This window comes from Panthera leo, chromosome C1 (assembly GCF_018350215.1).
Source record: "Panthera leo isolate Ple1 chromosome C1, P.leo_Ple1_pat1.1, whole genome shotgun sequence".
Taxonomy (NCBI): domain Eukaryota; kingdom Metazoa; phylum Chordata; class Mammalia; order Carnivora; family Felidae; genus Panthera; species Panthera leo.
Window position 1 is genome coordinate 209,205,697 of NC_056686.1, and position 23,226 is coordinate 209,228,922.

General features: G+C 44.3%; 1 protein-coding gene across 4 annotated transcripts in view; it reads left to right on the top strand.

Annotated features, from left to right (window-relative positions):
• Nucleotides 1–10,444: 10,444 nt before the first annotated feature.
• The window catches only part of AGFG1 (ArfGAP with FG repeats 1), a 72,846-nt gene continuing 60,064 nt past the window's right edge, over nucleotides 10,445–23,226 (top strand). For 3 of the 4 annotated variants that reach the window (XM_042950359.1, XM_042950360.1, XM_042950361.1), the window contains exon 1: nucleotides 10,445–10,692. In XM_042950359.1, coding sequence (XP_042806293.1) covers nucleotides 10,526–10,692 — 167 coding nt within the window. In that variant the 5' untranslated portion in view covers nucleotides 10,445–10,525. The remainder of the gene's footprint in view (nucleotides 10,693–23,226) is intronic. The other variant, XM_042950358.1, reaches the window with a different exon arrangement.

Consider the following 23,226-nt stretch of genomic DNA (forward strand, 5'->3'; position numbering starts at 1 on the left):
TCTACACTTTAATCATCTTAGGGGCGCCTTGGTGGCCCAGTCAGTTAAGCATCCCGCTCTTGATTTCGGCTCGGGTTGTGATCTCACGACTCATGGGGATTGAGCCCCTTGTCAGGCTCCACACGGGGCGTGGAGCCTTCTTGGGATTCTCTCTCTCCCTCCCTCTGCCCCTCTCCTGCTCATGCTCTCCCTCTCTCTCTCTCTCTCTCTCCCAAAATAAATAAATAAATATGAAAAAATTGAAAAGAATAAATCAGCTTAGAAAGATGAGGTGCTATTCTATTTTTAAGAGGTTTGCAGAGGACATTATATAAACTTCTTTCAGAAATGGAAATGCAGAGATTGTTACTTAAAATAAATTCTCCTCACATTATCCAGGCTTTTGTTGCTCTGATGTAAAGTTCTTTTCCTTTGTTTTGGCCTTGGTGGACAGTGGAAGAGTGCGCTGTCCTGGGAACCCACCGTGGTGTCCCGGTCTCCACGTGCACCTTTGGTGGAGACCTTGGACTCTCCCGCTGCTCTAACCATCGGCCACCTTCAGTCCAGGGTTTCCCTTCTCTCGGTGCCCTCTTTCCCACCTTTGTCACCCCTGCTGGCAAACTGGGGTCTTCAGACCGAGACAGAGGGAGGCTCAGGGAGACGGCATGTCATGGAGAATCTGTACTCTTTGACTGGCTCTGCCCACAGATCCCTTTCAGGCCTTTTTTGCTTTCTCTCTCAGAGGCTGCTCTTCCCCGTCTGTAAAACAAGGCAGATTTCAGCCTAGGCACAAGGACCGACCTGAGATTATAGTTTATATGTTCGGTGCACAGTGCGGGGATGGCGTCTTCTATCAGATTCTCAAAAGGAACTGTCACTCCCACATTGTTAAGAGTCACATGCATAGGCGATTTCTAACATTCTTTCCATCTGAAACTTGGCATGTGAAAATCCCTTTTCCTGTATGGATCACTGTGTCTCATGCTCACAGCTGCAGGATGGGGCAAAGCACTGTCCCATTTCTTACAGAGAATGGACCCATCTTAATACTAAAGGACCTATATTAATCAAATTTGCAGAAAATGACTAAGGTAGACCAAAAATGTAACCTGTGTGAGAATTAAGGAACCAGCATTGTTAAAATGACCCTGAAAGCCCATAAGTTATGAAAAAGGACACATTGTTCTAGAGGATTCCAGTGTCTTCTAAAGGTCGTCAACCAGAGGCATCGTTCACGGGAGACAGGAGATGGTCCTTGAAGGACCCGGCAAGAGGCAGCGGCCGCCGATCCTCTACTGGCCGTGGTCCAGGGGAACTTTGGTTTTACTGACTGTGTTTGTTTTTAGGGCTGTTAGTTTCACACGCTAGGTAGCTGAAAACAACTGGAATTTATTCGCTCACAGTTCTAGAGGCCTGGAGCCCAAAATCAAGATATCAGCAGGGCCACGCTCCCTTCTCAGGCTCTAGGGAAGGATCCTTTCTTGCTTCGTGCAGTTTCTGGTCGTCCTGACAGTATCACTCTGATCTCTGCCTCCTCTGTCACATGGCCTCCTCCCTGTGCGTCTTCGTGTGTCCTCTCGTCTTCTTATAAGGGCACCAGTCACTGGATTTAGGGTCCACTCTAAATCAGGATGATTTCATCTTGACCTCCTCAACTAATCACATCTTCTTAGATCCTACTTCTAAATAGGATCACGCCTGAGGTTCCAGGTGAATGGAGGATGTGATTTAACCCCCCACACCAGCATTGTTGGAAATTTTTCTACAAACTGAGCTTGTACTCGTGGGGTACTTAGGATAGAAAAAACCAAAATGAAACAACAAAAAAGAGTGCATATGTATACACACACACATGATATTTGCTCTCTTACTCTGGCTGAATTGCAGGTGAGGTGGTTCATGGGAAGAGAGGAGAATAGAATAATAATAATACCTAACACTTGTAGAGTGCTTACTATTGGCCAGACACTGTTTTAAGTGCTTTTGCATATTATATCTCTTAATCTTCATAGCAATCTTATACAGCGGGGGAGAGTATCATTCCCAATTTACAGGTGGGAAAACTGAGGCACAGAAAAGTTAAGTTACTTGCTCAAGCTCCGGGGGAAAATCCAGGATTGGAATCCAGAAAGTCTGACTCGGAAACTGTGCTTACAACTGCCCCCCTGTACTGTTTCTTCGTGTGTGCAAGGCACACATAGGAAGTGTAGGTCTGATTCAAGAAACTCCTCACCACTTCCTAAACACACGCAGACACACATACTCTCCCTCCCCCTCCAAAGAGAACAGTAATAAATGAGCTCGTAGCTTCTCTGGTTAGATGTGTTTGCAGCATTTAAACTGCAGAATCCATTGAACCAGGCGCAGTCAGACACATACTCGGGACAGATGAAAGCTAGTATGGACTGGGTAAAATACAGCTGTTCCTGCACATCACCGATGGCCTGGCAGGTTCCTCAGACCGCAGGTGGTTTCAACCAACCAGAATGTGACATCGCACTGGTCAAAGAGTAGCCACACATCCAGGGCGGGGTTCACTTTTAGCAGCTTCTAGCAAATTGCTGCCAGTCTGCACTTGTGGTCGACCTGGTGGCTCACAAGCCAACACACACAGAGGGAAGAAAAGGGAGTCGAGGGAAGAAAAGGGGAGTCGGTAGGCCTATTTTAAAATAAGAATGACTGCAGTGCTTATATAAATGCCAGGTGCTGTGCTGAGTATCTCGCCTCCTGCAGTCCTTACCACAACCTTCTGAATCATCCATAGCCCCAGGGCTGGGACGGTGACTAATAATAAAGTGGTAGGTTATCCTGATGATAAAAATGGCTATGGGCTTGTTCCTGTAAACTTCCTCCAGGGGCTGTCCCACCTCCAAAGTGGACTCAGCTCTATGGTGCTGTGCACAGTCAGTGAGGACAAATCTGTCTGGCAACAATTACCCAAATGAATACTAAGGACGTTTTCACTGTCGCCATCCAAGCTCGTGTGTGTGTGTGTGTGTGTGTGTGTGTGTGTGTGTGTGTGGCTTTTCAGGTAATTTTTCTTATCTAAATAACTTCTTGAGAGGAAACAGGTCCTTCAAGTGTGCAGCCTGGAGCTCCGGGCAAAGGAGGCAGCCTCGGAAAGCAGAAACCTCAGGCTAAACCAGCCCAGTTACGGCCCCCGGGTGCTCGTACCCTCAGAGGCTAAATCAAGACCAGGAAAGCATACATACAGCCTGACTTCTGCTCTCCTGTGGGATCGTGCTTGGTTGATCAGAGCATCCCACAGACAGCGCAGCGCTGACCGTGGAGGGTATTAAATCATGGGCTCTGGAGGCAAACGCCAAGCTGCAAATCTCACTCAGCTCCATCACTTTCCAGCCGTGTGACCTTGGCAAAGTCCTCAACTCGGGAGCCTTAGTTTCTTCATCTGTAAAATGGGCACAGGAATAAAACATACCACCAAAGGCTGGTGTGAGGACGAATGGGGTTAGCCTGCGGCATGTGCCCTGCAAGGGGCTTGGGGCTCAGGGCCAGGAAATGTGAGTCATCGTTACTGGGATATCAGCAGTGGAGTTCTGTGTTGCTTCCCTTCTCCAGACGAGGTGTAGTGGTGACATGGTTCCACTGGGCTCCGTTCACCTCCTGTTGTATAAGGAGCCATTACCCACCTGCCAGCATTAGGTGAGAAAAAGAAAAGGAAGAGGAGTCTTTGCAGAGACCCACCTTTTTTTTTTTCTAAGTTTATTCATTTATTATTTCTGAGAGAGAGGGAGAGAAAGAGAGTGAGTGGGGGAGGGGCAGAGAGACAGGGAGACACAGAATCCGAAACAGGCTCCAGGGTCCGAGCTGTCAGCACAGAGCCCGATGTGGGGTTCGAACTCACGGACCGAGAGATCATGACCTGAGCCGAAGTCGGGTGTTTAACCGGCTGAGCCACCCAGGCGCCCCCAGCAAGACCCACTTTTAAAAATGTCTGCGTCTGACCCCTTCAAAACAGAGGGCGGATGGGGAGGGTCTATCTTCCTTTTCTGTAAGTCCCACAGGCCTTGCTGGTATTTCTTTCCTGACAACAAGAGCAGGTTTCTCTCCCCACAGGGGCCCCTTTCTTTCCCCTGAACCAGAAGGGAAGGTCCCCTTTCTCTCCCCAGTAACGGGCAAGAACAACGTCCCATTGACAACGTGAATGGAGCGTTTCTTACCCTAAGACTCTTCTTGCTGCAGAGGCAGGGACCTTTTCTCTCTGGCTTGGCTTCCCAAGACCATGATTCCAGTTCTCTGGAGGCGACCAGGGCAGGGCAGTTCAGGATGTCTGATTCCGGCACGATCCGACCAAGGAAGGGAAACTGCCCAGTTGCCCAGTCTCCACAACAGGCCATTTTACAGGCACGCCATGACTTCCGAGTTCTAGAAATTTCCCTGTGACACCTGCCTCTGGGCCTGCCTGCCCTGACCACCCAGTAACATCCCCTCCTTCCACACCACCTTCCCTTGCCCTGCTTCATTTTCTATCAGAGCGCTTAGCGTCACCCGGTCCATTTCCACGAACATGTTTATGGTTTGTTCTCCCTCCTGTGGGAACACAAGTTCCGGGAGAGTAGGGACTCTGTCTTGTTCATTGCCGAATCCCTAGTGTCTGGCAGAGAGTAGGTGCTCGGTGGATATTTATTGAATGAACGGATGAATGAAGTCCGAAAGGCATTTTTGAATTCCCTCTCCAATCCAGTAAATGCCTGATAAATGGGTAACTGAAGTCTAGTTGCAATTGTCCTGGGCTTCCAGAATGGCCTGGGCTTGGAGCGGTCAACCACCTGGCATGATCCTTTTATGGCCTGGCAAACTAGAGACGCAGCTTATGACCCGGTCCCTGCTCTCTGAGCAGACAGAATTCAGCTGCTGAGACCAAACTCACAAAGGACAGAGTAAAGTGAACCCCAGCAGAAGAGAAGGTCTTCAACAGCTGGGACAGCTGCTGGGGGTGGCGGGGGGGGAGGGGGGGGCGGTCTGCCGCCTGTTTATCCTGGCACCTGTAGGGAGGAGGAAGCCAGGTGACTGCCTAGTACTGAGGGACTAGGGTCCTTCGGCTGTCTAGTTTCTCGCTGCTCTCTGCAATCTACCCAGAAACCACACCAATGTTTCCAGGAAGTATGCACTACGTGTCGTCTATAGGTTCCAACCCCCCGCCCGCCCGTCTTCTTCTTCTCTCTCACTGCTTCTTGCAAATTAAAAAGTGAATCAGAAAGCAATGTTAAAAATAATCAAACCACAGCTAAAGGAAGGTGCTATCAACAGAAGAAAGGCGGGGAAAAAAACCCCGAGGTGAGTATTATTCCGCTGTGCTTTGAACACAGGCCCTGTGATTATTCATTCTGTGAAACCCCTTGGTGGCGGGGGCCCAGGGGAATTAATGGGGCCACAATTACTTGCCTTTTGCATTACTTAAACGGGCCATAAAAATTAGCATTGGTTTCTGTGGCCACCAGCTGGAAAAAGTCAAGAGGAGACAAGCTGTCAATAAAAAGGAAAAACCCACTGCTCCAGTTTGCCCAGATTGTAGACGCTCACTGTCATCAGGTAACTCCTCTTATAATGAAAGTCAGCTTGGAGCATCAGGAGGTCCTGAAGGAAAGATAGGAGGACCCTAAGGATGTAGAATCGAGGCTCTCCAGCCCGAAACTGGGTGCCAGAGGGAGGACAAAGAGCTTCTGAAAGGTCAGCTCTCCAAGTTGGGGGCTGGGCAGAGACCTTGGCACTCACCTCGGAGAGGGTTCCTGCCACATCCACGTTTTCAAGGCTCCCCGTAGATTAAAACATGACAAGCCATCAAAATGGGGCCACGAAGACTGTGGTGTGTTTAAAAATAATTATACTTAACAAATCAGGCCTTTTAATACACAAGCAAACCAAGGAAACAAGATGGCGGTGCTATTCGCAAGGCAAATCCAGGATTCATTCCAAGTAGGAATTCGGGGTGTGCCGCAGGGGGCCAGGATGGGCATGGGACGCACGTGTGCGTCTGGCAAGAACTTCTTTCTATTCTGTCGCTGGGTCACCTTGACCCCGGGGCTAATTCAGTTAGAGATTATTGTCAAGTCTAAATCTTCCTGAGTTCTTCCTGAATGGGAATCCCTCTCCTCTCCTCACTCAGATGCTCTGGGCCACGAATCCACTGCCTGTTCTCCCACGGTTTTTGCCACTGCTTGTCCTGCTTTGTGTCAGGGAGGACAGTTGAGGGGCCTCCTCTCTGGGCCTCGCTCACAGGTGCTGAGGGTGGGGTGGCCTGGCTCCTTGGGGCCTCTCCAGGACATTTTCTCTGAGTCGCCCTTGGGGATAAGATAGGCTTGAGCCGGTTTTAGATTCCTCCCCTCCGAGGTTTGATTTCGGAAATTTGCAAGTTCTTTAACAACACTGTGGTAGCTTTGACAGAACTGGAATCATTCCGGGAGCCAACGCAGCAGACAACAATGAACAGAACCCTGAACCCATGGTGTAGGATTGAAGGAAGCTTTCTTCTCTGCCTCCTCACTGCTGCGTTGATTTATTCATTCAACCAGTATTTACTGAGTCCCTTCCAAGACCAGGCTCCATATTCAGGAGGAGCGATTGTGAGGAAACACAGACCTAGCCCCTTCCTGGGTGAAGCTCACCACGTAGTGCGGGTCTAGGGACCCTAATTGAAAATCACAAAGCATTGTAAATAGCCACGGCAACAAGTGCTCTAAAGCAGAGGCATGTGTTACTATGAGCACCTATTACGGGGTCTAGCTTAGTTAGGCAGGACAGGGAAGGATCTCTGAAAACCAAGACACTGAGCTGGATCTGAGGGATGAGAAGGGAAAGAGAAGGAAGTCTCTTTTTGGAAGCAACAGTGCATGTGCAAAGGTCCTGAGGTGGGACAGAAGAGAATATAAGGCCCCGAGAAGGAAGTGGGGCTGGAGCAGTGTGGCAGAGACTTAAGGTGGTTCCCCGGGGCACACTGGAGCTGTGGCAGGGTGTGGAGACCTGGCATGGCCTGCAGGAAGGAGGCCCCTTTCAAGGAGCTTCTGGGCCTCCCAGATTTTCTTTCAGCCTTAGAGCAATGGGACGTCACTGAAAGGTTTTAAGCAGGGGGAGGAGGCTGGGGAGGCCTGAATCGCATTAGCATTTTGAAAAATCACTCTGGCTGCAGCTTTAACATCTCTGAAGGTAATTTCTGCTTCAGAAGCAGGGTCAGTATTCAGTTATGGGAAGCAGAAGCTGGTGTGGCGTAGCCCAATCTGGGTTTGAATCCCAGCTTCTTGCTTCATTTCCAGCGTGGCCTTGGGCAAGCCAGCATTTCAGAGCCTCAATTTCCTCAATAAAATGGAGATAATAATACCTCCTTCTGCGTTGTTATGAGGGATAAGGAAATTTAAGTAAATAGTCTGGCCTGACATGCGGCAAACTTCCCTTGGGATCTTTTAAAAGTGGAAACCTGCGTGGATGTGACACAGAATACGAAAAGGCCAAAATTCAGCCCATCATATGGACTTGCAACTTTACTTGGAGAAGATATTTCGGACTTCAACTTCACCTTCCACCCAGATGGATGGTCTGGAAACACCTTCTCCTGCTCCTTTGAACAATGCGATAGCGAAACAACCACTTATTAAACTGTTTGTAGAAAGGTGCTGCAGCCACGCCTTGTGACTCTGACATTTATCGGATGATAAACCATAGAAAGATGAAGCAAGCCATTGGCTGTGGGTTAAGTGCATTTGTTGGTGATGAATAACAGTCTGCTGGGTGTCATATTTGGCCAAAGTGACGCTGGTAAGTAAGCCTCTGTTTTGATCAATCCACGCTTGGGCATTCTGGTGCTCTCATCTCCCAACCAGCCCAGGCCCTGCTGTGATGGCACTCCAGATGACCTTAAGTCAACAGTCTTGGTCGGAAACACTCAAGGGCCAACTTTCAGAGGCTCTTGCCGGCCAGTGATGAGACTACGTGAACACCCAGGATATGAAATATATCAACTGTGCTCCAATTCTCGAGTTGGTAATGACATTGACAAAAATACCAATCGCACACAAAACTATTGATCACCGTTGCAAGGTGATAGGAAACCAATATATTATTTTGAACATCTGTGTATAAAGGACAGGAATCAAACATTGATCCTTTGTGATGTAAACTGTGCCAGATACTAGCTGAAATCTTCCAGCTGACACACGGAGAAGGAATGACAGAGTTAGATTATCACCACTGTGTAACCCTTAACATATGAATGAATCTAGACATTAATCATCAATGGCTGCTAACATCATAAAAAGATAGAAAGGACAGCCCTCCCTCCCTCCCTCCCTGCATTATGTGCCTCCTGATGGAAGAACACAAACAAAATTTTGCCAGCAATAACAAAAAAACAGAACTGGAAACAAGTGAACTAGACCCAACCATAAATTTTTAGGAAATAGAGAGGGTAGAGGTGTTAAATAACAAAGCTTATTAGAAAGGACGCAACAAAGGGCCCAATTCCTAAAAAAAAGGAATTACAAGGAAAAAAGGAGATAGAGGGGAAACCCACAGGCCGTGCAACCCATATATGACCCAATGGCAATGTGGGGATCAAAATAAACTATAAAAATCTTTTAAAAATATCAGTGAGAACCTTGAACACTTGACAGGCTATTGCATGATTTTAAGGAATTATCATTAACTTTTTAGGTGTGCTAATGCTATTGTGGTTAGGTTTAAAAAAAAGAAAGTTGCTATTTTGTTTTTTAGCAACCCAAATTAAAATACGTGCAGATGAATAGTGTATGTCTGGAATTTGCTTCAAAATAACAGGAGGAGAGAATGGGAAGATGAGGGCAGAAAGCACATTAGCCATGAGCTCGTGATTACTGAAGGTGGGCCCCAGACTCATGGGACTTTGATATTTTCCTTAACAGAAAGTTAAAAAAAAGTCCATTGACCGATCCAAAATCTGTTGATCACTTTAATATCTAGCTATTATTAACAGTATTATATTAACATGAAGTCTCACCTGTGCGATGCATCCAGGCACTTTCATGGGAGGTCTGGGGGCTGGTGGGTTCTAGTCTTACTCTCCCATTCAGGAGCTGAGTGATTTTGGAACTTCAGTTCTCTGGGTCTCCCTGTACTCCTTCAGGAACCGAGGAGCAGGGGTGATTTCTAACATCCTGCGGGCTGTGTGCTTAGAGGGACAAAGAGATTTGGGTCCTACAGTCTGACTGTCTGGGTTGGAATCCCAGTTTCCCATTTGTATCCTATGGTAAATTTGCTTAATGCCCCAGAGCTTTAAAGATGGAAAGAACAATAATGCTTACCCCAAAGGGATCCTGTGAAGATTAAATGAGATACTGAATGCATTCATTCCATGAACATTGGGCACTTTGCTCCCAGCTCTGCGAAGGGGGGGTGGGTGGAGTAGTGAAGAAAAGGCTGGGGCCAGGCTGTTTGGAGCCCAATGGGAGGGTCCCAGACGACACCCAGTAAACACTAAAGAAGAAGCAGGACTTCAAACAGCTACAACTATGAAGAAAACCCAACACAGCGATTTCATGGAAGGCTGCTTTCAGGGAGGTGGGTGGCAACATTAAACGGGTAGGTTGGGCTGAGGAAGGTTGCCTGCCTTACAGGCATAAATCAATTGATTACATCTCTCTCGACCACGGTTCCACCTTTGGCGATGTCTGAGGATTTTTGGTGGCCGCAACTGGGGGTGGGGTTGAGGGGGCGTTCTGACATCTAATGGATAAAAGGCTAGGGACGCTGTTCAATATTCTCCAAAGCAATAAGACCGCCGCCTCACCAAAACATTATCAAATGCAAAATGTGAATAGTGACAAGGCCGAGAAACCCGAATACAGAGCGGACAGCAGGGTAAGGGTCCTGGGTCAGAAGGCAGCTTGCGGTGTCTGGGGTACAAACGGAAAGCCAGCGTGGTGGAGGAAACCAGGATGGGGAGAGAGGCAGGTTGGGGTAGGTGAGGGAGCACCTTTTGGAGCACGATGAGGAAGTTGGAATTATCCCCAAAGCAGTCGGCAGCCCCTGGGAGAGTTTTGAGCGGGGGAGGAAGTTAACTCAGGTAATAATGCGCTTAGCACATCCAAGCTGTCTAATAACTACAGTCCATCGCTACCATCACCTGCCTATCTTTGCTACTTTGCCCCGGCCCAATTCCAGGCCTCTGCGCGGCCGCAGCAACTGACTCCTCCTGGCCAGCAGAGGGCGCCGGCCGCCACTTGGCCTCCGGCCGCCCGGGGCGGGCCTCCTCTTGCCGTCCCCCTTCCTCGTCTTTTCCCCTCAGGAGAAGTCGGGAAGGTGGCGGCGGCGGCGGCGGCGGCGGCGGTTGTCCCGGCCGGGCCGGTTGGTGTGGCCCGTCAGCCCGCGCTCCGCAGCGTCCGCGCCGCGCCCAGCGCAGTCGAGTCGAACCGAGGCGGCCAGATCCGGCGCGGGCGGCGCGCGCTGACGGAGGGCGGCGGCCGCGGCCAGGGCGGCCCGTGGGACCGCGGGCCCCCGGCGCAGCGCCGCCCGGCTCCCGCTCCCGGCCCTGCCGGCCTCCTCCCTCGGCGCCGCGGCCATGGCGGCCAGCGCGAAGCGGAAGCAGGAGGAGAAGCACCTGAAGATGCTGCGGGACATGACCGGCCTCCCGCACAACCGAAAGTGCTTCGACTGCGACCAGCGCGGCCCCACCTACGTGAACATGACGGTCGGCTCCTTCGTCTGTACCTCCTGCTCCGGCAGCCTGTGAGTGCCGGGCCGCCGGGCCGCCGGGCGGGGGTGGGCCCTTCCCCGGGGCTGGGGGCGGGGGGAGCGGGGGCGCCGGGCGGCGCGGGAGGCCGGCGGGGGCGCCCGCTTGGGCCGGCGGTTGGGGCGCGGGCTGGCGGGGAGGGGCGCGGCGGAGGCCGTGGGGCGGGTTGCGCTCGGCCCCGGCCGCCGGGCTGGGGATGCGCGCTTTCGGTTTCTCGGGCCGAGGGTCCCGGCCCGGGGCAGGCTTCGTGGGTGGGGCGTGGGCGAAGGTGGGGTCAGGAGGGGGCGCCCGGGGCGAGCATCTCTGCGCCCCGCGGAGCCGGCGCCGTCTCCCTCGGGCCTCTGCTCTCCGGGGCGCTGACCCGATGGGGCTGAAGGGGAAAGACCGGAGGAGGCTGGGGAGGGCCGTGCGGGTCTTTTGTGTGCCCCGCCTGGCGGCGGCCGGGGCGCGGAGATCCCCGGCGAGGCACCTGCCGGGAGCCCGCAGAGAGGGGGTGGGGGTGGGGGTGGGGGGAGAAGCTAGGGTGGGAAAGAGCAGGGACGCTTAGGCTGGGCTTCCTCCACCCCTCCCCCGCCCCCCGGGTCGAGAGAACCTAGGTCACTGGGAGAAAGCAGGCACTTAGGAGGAGTAGCAGGATTAAATTGTCTTGGTGGCAGAGATGTGAATCCCAAGGGAAGAAGTTCGAGAGGCTTAATTGCGAGAGAGGGAGGCAGAGAAGCAGATGGGAGGTGGTGGGGTTTTAGTTTTATGGTCCAAAGAGAGTCTTGAGTTTGGGGAAAGTTTGAATGCAAATAAGGTACCGACTAGAAGCTGTGTCATGGTATCTGGAAGACTTGTCTATCAGCGTCAGTATCTGTATTACAGACAGGGGAGAGGGGACGACAGCATTTTGTTCGGAAAAACGGAGACTACCTCTTGAATCGTTTGGGGTGGTTTGTATTTGTTCTTCTTCGGTTTATTAAGCTTTATTTTGATAAGGTTTTTGTCACTGTGAAATTTCCTTTGGAAAGTTTGCAGATGATTGTGGAACTGCCGAGCTGCTTTTGGGTACTAATTATCTTGGCAAAGTGGTGGTCACTAAATATTCTTAAAACCTTTGTTGTGCCAAAACATCCACTTGAGTTCTTCATTGGTAGCATTCCTTCAAATAAAGTAATTTGGACCCCATCCCCCCCCCCAAAAAAAAAACACCTTGTAAGATTAATACTGAGGCAAAGTATATAATAGATTAGAAAACTCATGTTTAGAAAATGCAGGACGTGCCTAGCAGCCCACAATTCGCTTTTTTTCCCCCTTGGGCAAAAAGATGTTATTAGCCTTCCATGATGTTAATTCTTCAACAGACATTTATTGGGTGCCTCCTGTGTTTTGTGTGAAGCCTTGGGGTGTGCTGATGAATACAGCAAAATCACTGTGCTTTTGGTGCTTACACTGTAGGGGAGATGGTAATATAAGTAAATGAGAGAAATGTCAGGGGTAAGTATGCTAAAATGTATGTGATAGGAGAGACCTTGTTTGAAACGTTACTATTTATTTTTAATTTTTGTTTTTAAAAAAAATTTTTAATGTTTGTTTATTTTGAGAGAGAGACAGAGAGACAGAGTGTGAGCAGGGGAGGGGCAGTGAGAGAGAGAGAGGGAGGCCCAGAATCTGAGAACCCGTGTATGGTAAGATCTTGAACTGAGCTGAAGTCAGATGCTTAACCAACTGAGCCACCCAGGTTCCCCGGAAGGTTACTCTCAGATTGTAGTCAGAGAAGCACTCTAAGAAGTTGGTAAACAGTAATATTACTGAATTACACAGAATTGTAGAGCTGGGTGATATCTAGAAGAAAGTCTGGTTCACACTTCGCGTTTACAGATAAAGTTAAGTGACCTGTATTGGGCAACTTTGGTTCTAAAATGAAGGCCAACAGTCTGGTGATTTAAATGTATTTGGTTTCTCTTATGTGCATAATGGTAAGTATGTTCTGCTTTTACTAAGCACAAGGTCGTTTGGTACATGGGAAATACTTGGTTTGGAAAAAAAATGTCTATATTTACTGTTTTGAATTTCTGACATTTCTCTGTAGTCCTTCATAAGTATAGCAGGGCAACATTTAGTCTAGGCAGCAAATGTTTAAGATCAACAAATATTTACAAATTTCTTCCTAAAAGCCCACATTTCAGAAGCATTCTATGTAGAAGGATATCTCACTATGCTGACAATTGCTTATTTTAAGAATTTAATCTGTGATAGATAAGACTTTATATCTCCATTCGCTGGTGATTCTGCATATATTTATTGCTCACTTGGTCTGTGTCACATACGTTATGGGAGGCAGTGGGGTTACTTGGATCCTACTGTCTTTAAGGAGCTTGTATTCTAACTGTGTAAACAGTGGTGATACGTTGTAATATTTCCTTTCTCTAAAAACTATTCATGAAATATGTAAATGGATAGAGAAAGCTTCACAGAAGATTTGATTTCTGAACAAAGACTTTTAAAGGCAAGATCCATGTGGCTGGCTGCTTCATGGTGTTGAAAGAACAAGTACTTGTGAGCTAGATAAACCTGATCTTGAATCCTGGCGCCATTTATTACCTGTGTGGTATTGAGAATGTCACTCAGTCTCCTTGAGTTTGAATTTTCTCATCTGTGAATAGTGAGGATAAAGTTTACCTTGTAGCTTTTGGATGTAGATTAGTTTTCAGTGTTAGAGATAACCTGTTTAACATCTCACTTGATGCCTGGTACACAGTAGCTGCCCGGTAAATAGGAGGCATTAACGTGGCGGAAAAGCCATTCCGTGAGTGGCAAACAGTATGTGAAAGACATTGAGATGAGAAGCACCCTTATAAAAATCTATCAGTTTGGATTCTTCAGATGTGACTCAAAACCTTTGTTCTGAAGGGAGACTTTTTCCAGGGGCTCGACGATGTTGCCTAGATTTCTCTCAACCCAAGTTGGCAGCTCCCAGCCCCTGCAAGCTGGGTACTGCCTTAATTCCCGCCAGTGTCCCAGCTTTTCCAGAAGTTCTGCCATCACTCAGGCATGTAGCTACCTTGAACCGGTGCCCTCATTGGACTCACTATCCACAGTGACTTCACTGGGGCAACAAGGGTCCCCAGATAGAGTCCTCACGTCAGAAATCTGGGATTCTTGGGAAGGAAAGAAGAGATGCAGGATCTGATGGCTACTGCAGAAATATTGAAGGGACAGGAGCTCCTAAGGATTTCTGTCCTTGAAAAGCAATGATAAAGGAAAATAATTTGAGGAGAATAAAATAACTATTGAGTCTAATAATTACATGTTTGCTATGGAGGTGACACAGTATATTTGGAAGAATATGAATTTTGAAATCAGAATCCGACACTGCCACTAGCTTTGTGACTTAGGGCAAGGTATTAAGCAAGGCCACTGTGTGCACGTTGTCCTGGATCCTTTGGGAAACCTTGATGTGCCTAGAAAATGCTGATATGCAGTAAATGGTGTCTACTGTCATGAATTCTACATTTTAGAGGTTAGTCACATACCCTTTGTCATTCATTTAGTGCTATCTTTGTTCACACAAATTGAATAAGCATCTTATTGTTTATATTGCTAGACCCTCAGAATCTTTTCTTTCCTGATGATTGTCCTATACCTGTTTGATGCTCATTCAGAGTATATGACAATTCAAATTGTGAAACTTGAAATGTAGATGGTTAAACGATTTATTACTGAGCTAGAATGGGGGTATTGTAACAGATTGATTTGTCACTTGCTTTCTGGTCCTACCTACAGAAATACTTAAAATTATGAATGGACACTCCATTACAGCCAACAGTCAAACATTGCCTTCATGTTAAGGAACTTTTAGTTGATTTAAAGACTAGTTTTAGACCAAATTGGGGTGGCTGGGTAGCTTAGTTTAGCGTCCGGCTTCAGCCCAGGTCAGGCATGATCTCAAGGTTTGTGAGTTCGAGCCCCACATCAGGCTCTTTGCGGTCAGCACAGAGCCTGCTTCGGATCCTCTCTCTCCCTCTGCCACTTCCCTGCTCATGAGCTTTCTCTCTCTCAAAAAAAAAAAAAAAAAAAAAAAAAAAAAATTAAAAAATTTGGGGGTGCCTGGGTGGCTCAGTTGGTTAAGCAACTTGAACTCAGGTCATGATCTCACGGTTTGTGAGTTTGAGCCCTGCACCAGGCTCTGTGCTGACAGCTCGGAGCCTGGACCCTGCTTCAGATTCTGTTTCCCTCTCTTCTTTGCCCCTCCCCTGCTCATGCGCACGCTCCCTCTCTCTCTCTCTCTCTCTCTCTCTCAAATATAAAATAAAACAAAAATTAAAAAGACTAGTTTTAGACCAAATTATTTAATATTGGCATAATCAGTAAATAAGAATTGTTCGTCTTTAAAAAGTAATTCATGTTTTTCAAAAGGGTTTAGATAAGATAAAAAATAACATTTGAGAAATATTTTGTCCCTTCTAATACCAGGTATTTTATGTGGACAGTGTATTTAAAATGGGAATTTCAATAGGTGTATAAATGTAGCCTGATACTAACTTATACTTTATTAATTTTGTGTGCATTTTGACTCATGGTGAATATTTTAAAGTTAGATGAAAAGGCATCTAGTTTGTTTTTATACAATTATTAGCATTAGAGTGGATTGCAATCAAATAGTCTTTTGGAGCTCTGTTTATAATAGTCAGGATCTTACGAGATTACAGTGGGCAGTGATTTATATCTTTAATTCCTTTTCCATTTTTTTTAGTACTCTAATGTGGCTGTATTCAATGAGATGTTTTGAAAATTTAGTACAATTTCAAATTAGTGTAAGTGGGAAGACAATGAGATACTTCAATTATGAAGGACACGATGTTTTTAAGCAAATATTCATTAGGTTCCCAGCACTAATACATGTGTTGGGGATACAATTCAAGTATTTGTGGAAATAGAAAATGTAATAATAATAATAATAATAATAATAATTAGTAACATTTATGGAGTGCTAGCTGTGTGTCAGGCAGGATTCTAGTAACAACATGAGGAAAGTACTGTTACGTTTATCATTTATCGAGAGCTGTTTAATATAATAACTTGGTCATCCAGTTGGCATGGTATTTGGTAAATATATAGTTTAAATGAAGATTATGTAAATAATGACACGTGAATTGTTCCATAAAAACGACTTCAAATTGTAAAATTAGCATACATTCTTTTTTTTCTAAAATATTTTAATGTTTATTTTTGAGAGAGAGAGACACACACACAGAGCATGAGTGGAGGAGGGGCAGAGAGAGAGGGAGACACAGAATCTGAAGCAGGCTCCAGGCTCTGAGCTGTCAGCACAGAGCCTGACGTGGGGCTCGAACTCACAAACTGCGAGATCATGACCTGAGCCGAAGTTGGAAGCTTAACCAACCGAGACACTCAGGCATCCCTAGCATACATTCTTAGTGCTTTGTTGTGATACTTTGGTTGATGTTGGGATCCAGAACTAATGCTGAGTCCACCGCTAGCAAATGTATAAAGGTTTCCCATGGATTATTGTAAACTGTTTTGAACTCTATATTTTGGGGAGTTAGATGGTAGATTTTAACTTCGTTGGATTTTAAAAGCAGGACAGACAGTTTATGGATGTATCATGCATTTTTACTTCATAGCTATGCTTTTCAAAAAAATTTAAAGGAACTTAGTTGCAAATGTGTTTTCCTAACTTTGAATTTTGTTCAGAAACTGCTGTTGTGTATTGTGAGTGTAATGGGAATATGGTGCTGTTTTGAATTTGGCCTATCTACACTGCCATGAATGAATTCTCTTACTGTTTTCTATACCTGAATTGTAATGAAAACCTCCTATCCTATGCATTTAGGATTGATAGTGATTAGATTCATTAAAAATCAATTATGTATGTATGTGTGCATATGTATATATGTTTTTATATACTTAGTTTTTTTATTTTAATGTATAATTGTTAATTTGTCAGAGTTTTTTGTAAAACCTAGACTTTTCTTTGAATGTGGTTCCACTGACTAGATTCTTTGTCCCTTTGCTATAACCCAGACTCACATTGTGTTGTTTACAATATTTAGAATTTTTTTTTTTTAATGTTTATTTTTGAGAGACAACACAAGCGGGGAAGGGGCAGAGAGAAGGAGACACAGAATCCGAGGCAGGCTCCAGGCTCTGAGCTGTCAGCACAGAGCCCCACGCGGGGCTCGAACCCACGAACCATGAGATCATGACCTGAGCCGAAGTCAGACGCTTAACCGACTGAGCCACCCAGGCGCCCACAATACTTAGATTTTAAGTTGCTTTTAAAGCAGGTTGAGTGTGGGATTGTTCTCGATCTTCTCTTCAGTCTTTTACAATTCTTGTCTACGGTTAAACAACAAGTTTTCATAGTGACTCAATTAAGTCTCCAAAATACTTCGTTTTTATGGAAACAATTCTCATGTGTCGTTATTTTACATAATCTTTAATTAAACTGTATATTTACCAAATACTGTGCCAACTGCATTACCAAGTTGTTATATTAAACGGCTCTTGATAAACATGAAACTCAGTTGGAAGGAGCAGGAGAGAGCCGGCCTCCTAGCTGGGAATGTTTGCTGCGCAATAGGCATTTGCTGTAGGTAGGTTGTTCAGCAGGGAGGAGAAACATGGATTCCTCCAACAAATTGATGAAGGGGGGCTGTTCTGTAGTTTTGTGAGCATCTTCTGTCCTGGGAAAACTCATAAGCATATATGGTATGGTGGCATCCTGTTTTCACCCTTTTCTAGACTATGTGCATAATGCTCATATTCTTGAGAAAGTCCTGTGGAGATAATCAGAACTAGGTGCCGTTACTCTTCCCATTGATCCCCCTGACTTCTTAATGTATTTCCCACTTTACACAGTCAGAGTGGTAATTGGTTAGGAATACCCACCGTGGATTCCTCTAAGGTGTATAAAAAAAAGGTAAATCACTCATAACCTGGAGTAGTTAGTAGCAGGTTCCTTGTGACATCCTTTACAGGCCCACACCTGAGAACTCTTGTCTTAAGAGTTGGATGATTGGATGTGATTAGAAGGAAATTCATAACTGGCTTTACGGTAGCAGTGGGAAGCTTGTTTGAGTTGTTCGAAATATGAGGAATGACAGTTTTTTTTAAGTTGGAACATATTTTTTCAGACTCCTGAGTAAGATGTAGTCTCCTTTTGATTGGAACCATACTGTTTCAGAGAGAGGGAAGTCATAAATACACCTTGCTTTTATTCTGGTTGCTTCTTTTAAGAGGTACATTAACTGCAGCATGCTCTAAGGAATTTTACCAGGATGATAAGCAGATTTAAAACTGCAGGAACCAGAAGTAAAGACGGGTGGGTTGGGGAGCTGTATATATGGTCACTGTCTTTGGGTAATTTTAAGGCCTGTATGTGGAAGAGGTAATAAATTTATTCTCTGGGAGGAAATGGGAGACGTGTATGGAAGTTATAGAGAAGCATACATGTTTACAAAAGGAAGAGAGAAGTTTTTTGTAATTGTCAGATTCTAAAAATTCTGTTCTTCCCCCATGTTTTGTTAAACTGTGCTAGCTCTTTGATGGGGAGAGTATTAAAATCACTACAACTAATAATGTGGGAAAACATGAAAACTCTTCCTCATTTCTGTCTTCAAAGCTTTATCTCCTACACAGTGAATTTTGGTAGTTCTAAAACAGTTGTGTTCAGTAGGTACGTCTATAAAAAGATCGCTAGTGTCTAGTAGAGAGACTTGATACCTTTGAAATTTAAAAAATTCCTCAAACTTTTTCATCAAAGAAAGCAACCTGTAAATTGTATGTCAGTTAAACTGGGCTTTTTTTTTTTTTAATTTTTTTTTTTTAACGTTTATTTATTTTTGAGACAGAGAGAGACAGAGCATGAACGGGGGAGGGTCAGAGAGAGGGAGACACAGAATCTGAAACAGGCTCCAGGCTCTGAGCTGTCAGCACAGAGCCCTACGCGGGGCTCAAACTCACGGACCGTAAGATCATGACCTGAGCCGAAGTCGGCCGCCCAACCGACTGAGCCACCCAGGCGCCCCTAAACTTGGCTTTGAAGAGCAAGGACTCTTTGTATCGATTCTTTTTTTATGTTTCATTTTTAATTCGGTTTTAATGTTTATCTAAAGAATACGTGCACATAATGTAAAAAGGGAAAGGCTTATAACGAACAACAGTCACCTGTTCCCTTCCTCCATTTCAGATTGTCCTAGACAGTGACTGTGAACTCTTGTCTCTGCCCTCCTTCTGTGTTTACCTTAGTATTTCTAACTAACATAGTTACAGCTATTGGAAGTTTTTTTTTTCCAGTGTTGGCTTTATATATTCACTTCTCTGTTGTACAAAGAGGAAATAAGGATTTGGTCCTCAACACTTCTCTCTCCCTTTACATCTACTGTTTCTACCTCTTCCATATAATGTTATCACCGTTGTTGGTTAAATCATTATTTAGTGTTTGCCTTGTTGCAAGTATGTACGTATTCTCAGCTGAGACCTATAGTATGTTATTACTATTATTTTCTTGCTTATACAAACTTTTCCCTGAAGTTTGTAATTGTTTAGTTCTCTTCATTTGTTTTCCATGTATGTATCATTAATATATCCCCAGATAAATAATCTCTGGCTGAGGCATAAAACTTCTTTCAATATGATCAGACGCATCAGGTACCTTTTTTTTTTTTAATTGATAAATCTTTTCTGGGCACTTCTGTCATCTTCTGGCGTGGTCATGCTTCTCTCTAGACCTACTATGCAGTGGTCATCCTGGGACTTTTCTTCTGCCTTCATTTTGGAAATTTCTTTTTCATGTTTAACCTGTGTTAGACCCTCTCTTTCCAGGAGCCCACATCTTCATTAGCCTCCTGATAAAGATCAGTGGGAGATAGTTTTGAGAGCTGTATGACTGTAAATGTCTTATTCTGCCATCATTTTTAAATTAATCGTTTGTCCCCATTCATAAGGGTGGAAATACTTTACCCTTGAAGTTTTAAGGCATTGCTTAATTGTTCAGATCCTCAGTATTGATGTTAGGAATTAGGAAGTCTGATGGTATTCTTCGTATTCATCAGTAGACTGATGCAGCCTGCTGATTCTTCATGTCCCATTTTCCCCCTCCCTCTTTGGGAGTATATGTGATCTTTTTTTCTCTTTTCTTCTTCTTTTTTTAATCCCTGCTGTTCTGAACCGTACATTGAAGTATTTTGGTTAGGTCTTTTGTTCATTATTTTAGCCATTCTTTTGGACTCGTTGGTTTGGAAATCATGCTTTTTTAGTTCAGAGGTATTTTCTCCTAAATTGTTGTTGGTGACTGAAAAAGAGCCTGGTTGCCATTTTTCTAGGATCCAAGTTGAGGAAGAAGACTAGAGGCACATAATCTATCATTCAGTTTGTAGAAAGTCCCAGTTAAGTCCCTGGTTTTTAGCATGGTACCTAATAACAGTCCTTAGTCTATTTGGATAGTCTCTGCAGATTAAATTTTCCTTCAGACTTCTGCCTAGGGCCTGGTAGGGGTAGTCTTGTGGCTGTAGTGGAACTGGGAGTTTATTTTTGACCCTATGTAATCCCCAGCCCCACCCCCGCCAGCCTGCCTGGGATTCCTTTTGTGAATCTTTAAGGGGTTCTGTAGTGGGAATGAGCTTCTAGTTGGCTTCTCTCTGAAGGAGATTCTGTTTTGCTTTTCTTGATTCTGCAAAGTCAGTTACTGCTGTTATATTCACTTTTTATTTTCCAAATTCTGTTATTAGAGAACTACCGTATACTTTTGGCCTCCTTTATTCTCTTTTCCTGTCTCTTTGTGAGTTAATACCATTTTATTCCTTTGCTTTCATTTCAGTGAGGTTTGGAGAGGTTTGTGAAGATATTCTTGGGTTTTGTCCACTTTTAACTGGATACCTTAATTAGGTTTAAATTGTTACTTGAGTATTATTTTTTTTAGATGTTTTGCATAAGTGTTACAAGTACCTTTTACAGACCGTATTTGTGACTTTCAACCCTCCCCCCGTAAAAAAAAAAACAACAGGTGTGGTTTACATCGTGTGTGTGTGTGTGTGTGTGTGTGTGTGTGTGTGTGTTCAGTATTTTTAAGTTGGGTTCTGGATAGACTAATGTTTTGGAATATCCAGTGCATGTTAGTGCCTTGGCATCCACAGTTTGTAGAATCTTGATAACCTGTTAAAGTTGTCTTCCATCTGCTGTAGATTTTAAAGGTATAATTTTTTTTGATATGAAACATTATTTATATGTAATATTTTTACTACATAACTAGGATTGGGATAGATCTAAATGTCATATTAACTTTATTACTTTAGATCAATATTAGCAACTGCATAAGTTTCCACAGGGTATTAAAATATTTTAACCAGCTTTTCCCCCAGGGGGAGAAAAACAGTTAATAAAACTGAATAAGTGTTCCTATTCACCCAGCACACATTGTTATTTGAGTTGAACAAATGGCAGTTTGCAAGATTGTTTGAGGCATAGTTAAGAGCAGCATACTGGTGGACATACGGAATGAGTCACACCATCTGGTTACAGTCATACCTGGGTGGTGGTCGTTAAAACTAAAGCTCCTGGGGATCTGCATATGACTTAATTATACTGTGAAAACATATTGGGCTCCACCAGTAGGTGACTTTGGAACTTCTTGAAACCAATTAACTGGCAAACATGCTTTCAAAATATCAATACTGCTGTTATTAAATGAGTCATTACCTAATTCTTTTTTTTTTGCACTAAATTGGAGACTTAAAATGTGTATTTTAGGATCTGCAATGGGTGGTACTTCAATATTGGCACTATAAAAATAATGTGGCTTACTTGCTCAACACTTTCATCCAGTAGTTATGACTAATATCATTACAGTAAAATGTTTTATAAACACTGAACTCACATGACAGCTAGACTGGGCTTAGCAAAAAAGGGAAGTGGCAGCAGCTTTCACAAATCCACCTTTAAAGTGACTAGATAAATAATTCAGTTTTGATCAGATTTCATTCATTTAAATGATCAAACTTGGTAAGTAGAGAAGAAGGTAGGTCCACTAATGAGAAAAAATTTATTTTAATTAGTGTAAAAGTTGTGGTTACCGTGAAGAGTAACACGGAATTAGGACTATGGTGTTCTATTTAAGTTAGTGCACATCACTGTTAAGGCTTTTGGTGTGTCTTAACGTAACGGTAGATTCCTGTCACTACTGCCACAATCAGCACACGGGGCTGTTCCACCATCCCCAAGACTCTTCTTAACCCTTCTCTGTTCCTAACCCCTGCCAGCTGCCTGTAGTTCTCCAGCACTGGTTTTTCTTTCCAATAATGTCAGGTAAATTGTATCATAAGTACATAACTTTGTCAGATTGTCTTGTCTTCGGCACTCAGCATCATACCTTTAAGATTAATCCAAGGTAGTTACATATTCCAGTAGTTCGTTTCTCCTGATTGCTGGTTAGTATTCCATTGCTGGGTAAATAAAAGTGGGATTGCTAGGTCATTTGGAAAGTGTATGTTTAATTTTTTTTTTTTAATGATGGTTTTTCTTTTGATTTTCCCTTTTTAAAAAAAAAATGTTTATTTATTTTGAGAGAGAGAATGGCAGTGCGAGTTGGGGAGAGGGACAGGGGGAGAGAGAGTCTTAAGCGAGCTCCATGCTAAGTGTGGATCCCGAGGTGGGGCTCGATCCTATGACCGTGGGATCATGACCTGAGCAGAAATCATGTGTCGGACACTCAACTGACTGAACCACCCAGGGGCCCCCAATTTTCCCTTTATACTATTTGGGAAGCTGTGAATTCCATGTACTTTTATGGTCATCATTGAAATTTTGTTCTCCATACTGACATTCTAGAGTTAATTTTAACCTTCCCCTAATAACTTAACAAGGTCTTTGAAAATACAAAGTACCCTCACATAAGGGGTATTGTTGATGAGATGTTAAATTTGTCTCTGTTCCACCTCATAAATCAGGTGTGGGTTTTGTTTTTTGGTTTTGTTTTGTTTTTGTTTTTGTTTTTGTTTTTTTTTTGAGATTTACCTACGTGTTTACCAGTATCTTTGCATCTCAGGATCTTCCTGGGGTCATTCTTCTTCTTAAAGTGTATACAATATGCATTTCTTCGGTGAGAATCTCCTGGGGGGTAAACTCTTGGTTTTTGTTTATGTGTAAATATTATTATTTTGATCTTATACTTCAGAGATAGTTTTACTGGGTTCACAACTTATTTTTTCTCACTACTTAAAGATGTTTGTTGTCTTTGGTTTCCATTGAGAAGTCTACTTTCAGCCAGATTTTATCTTGATCTTTTCTTTCAGACTGCTTTTAAGATTTTCTATTTTTGAAATTTAAACAAAATGTTTCTAAGTGTGTATTTAATTTATCTTGTTTCTGATGAACTGTAATTCCTATATCTGTAGATGCATGCCTTTTATTGGATCTGAAAAATCTCAGCCATTATCTCTTCTAATATCCCTTCTCCTTATTTTTTCGATATTCTCTTTCAAAAGTTAAGAGTATTGATTATATATGTTAGACCTCTTCGTATCCCTTTT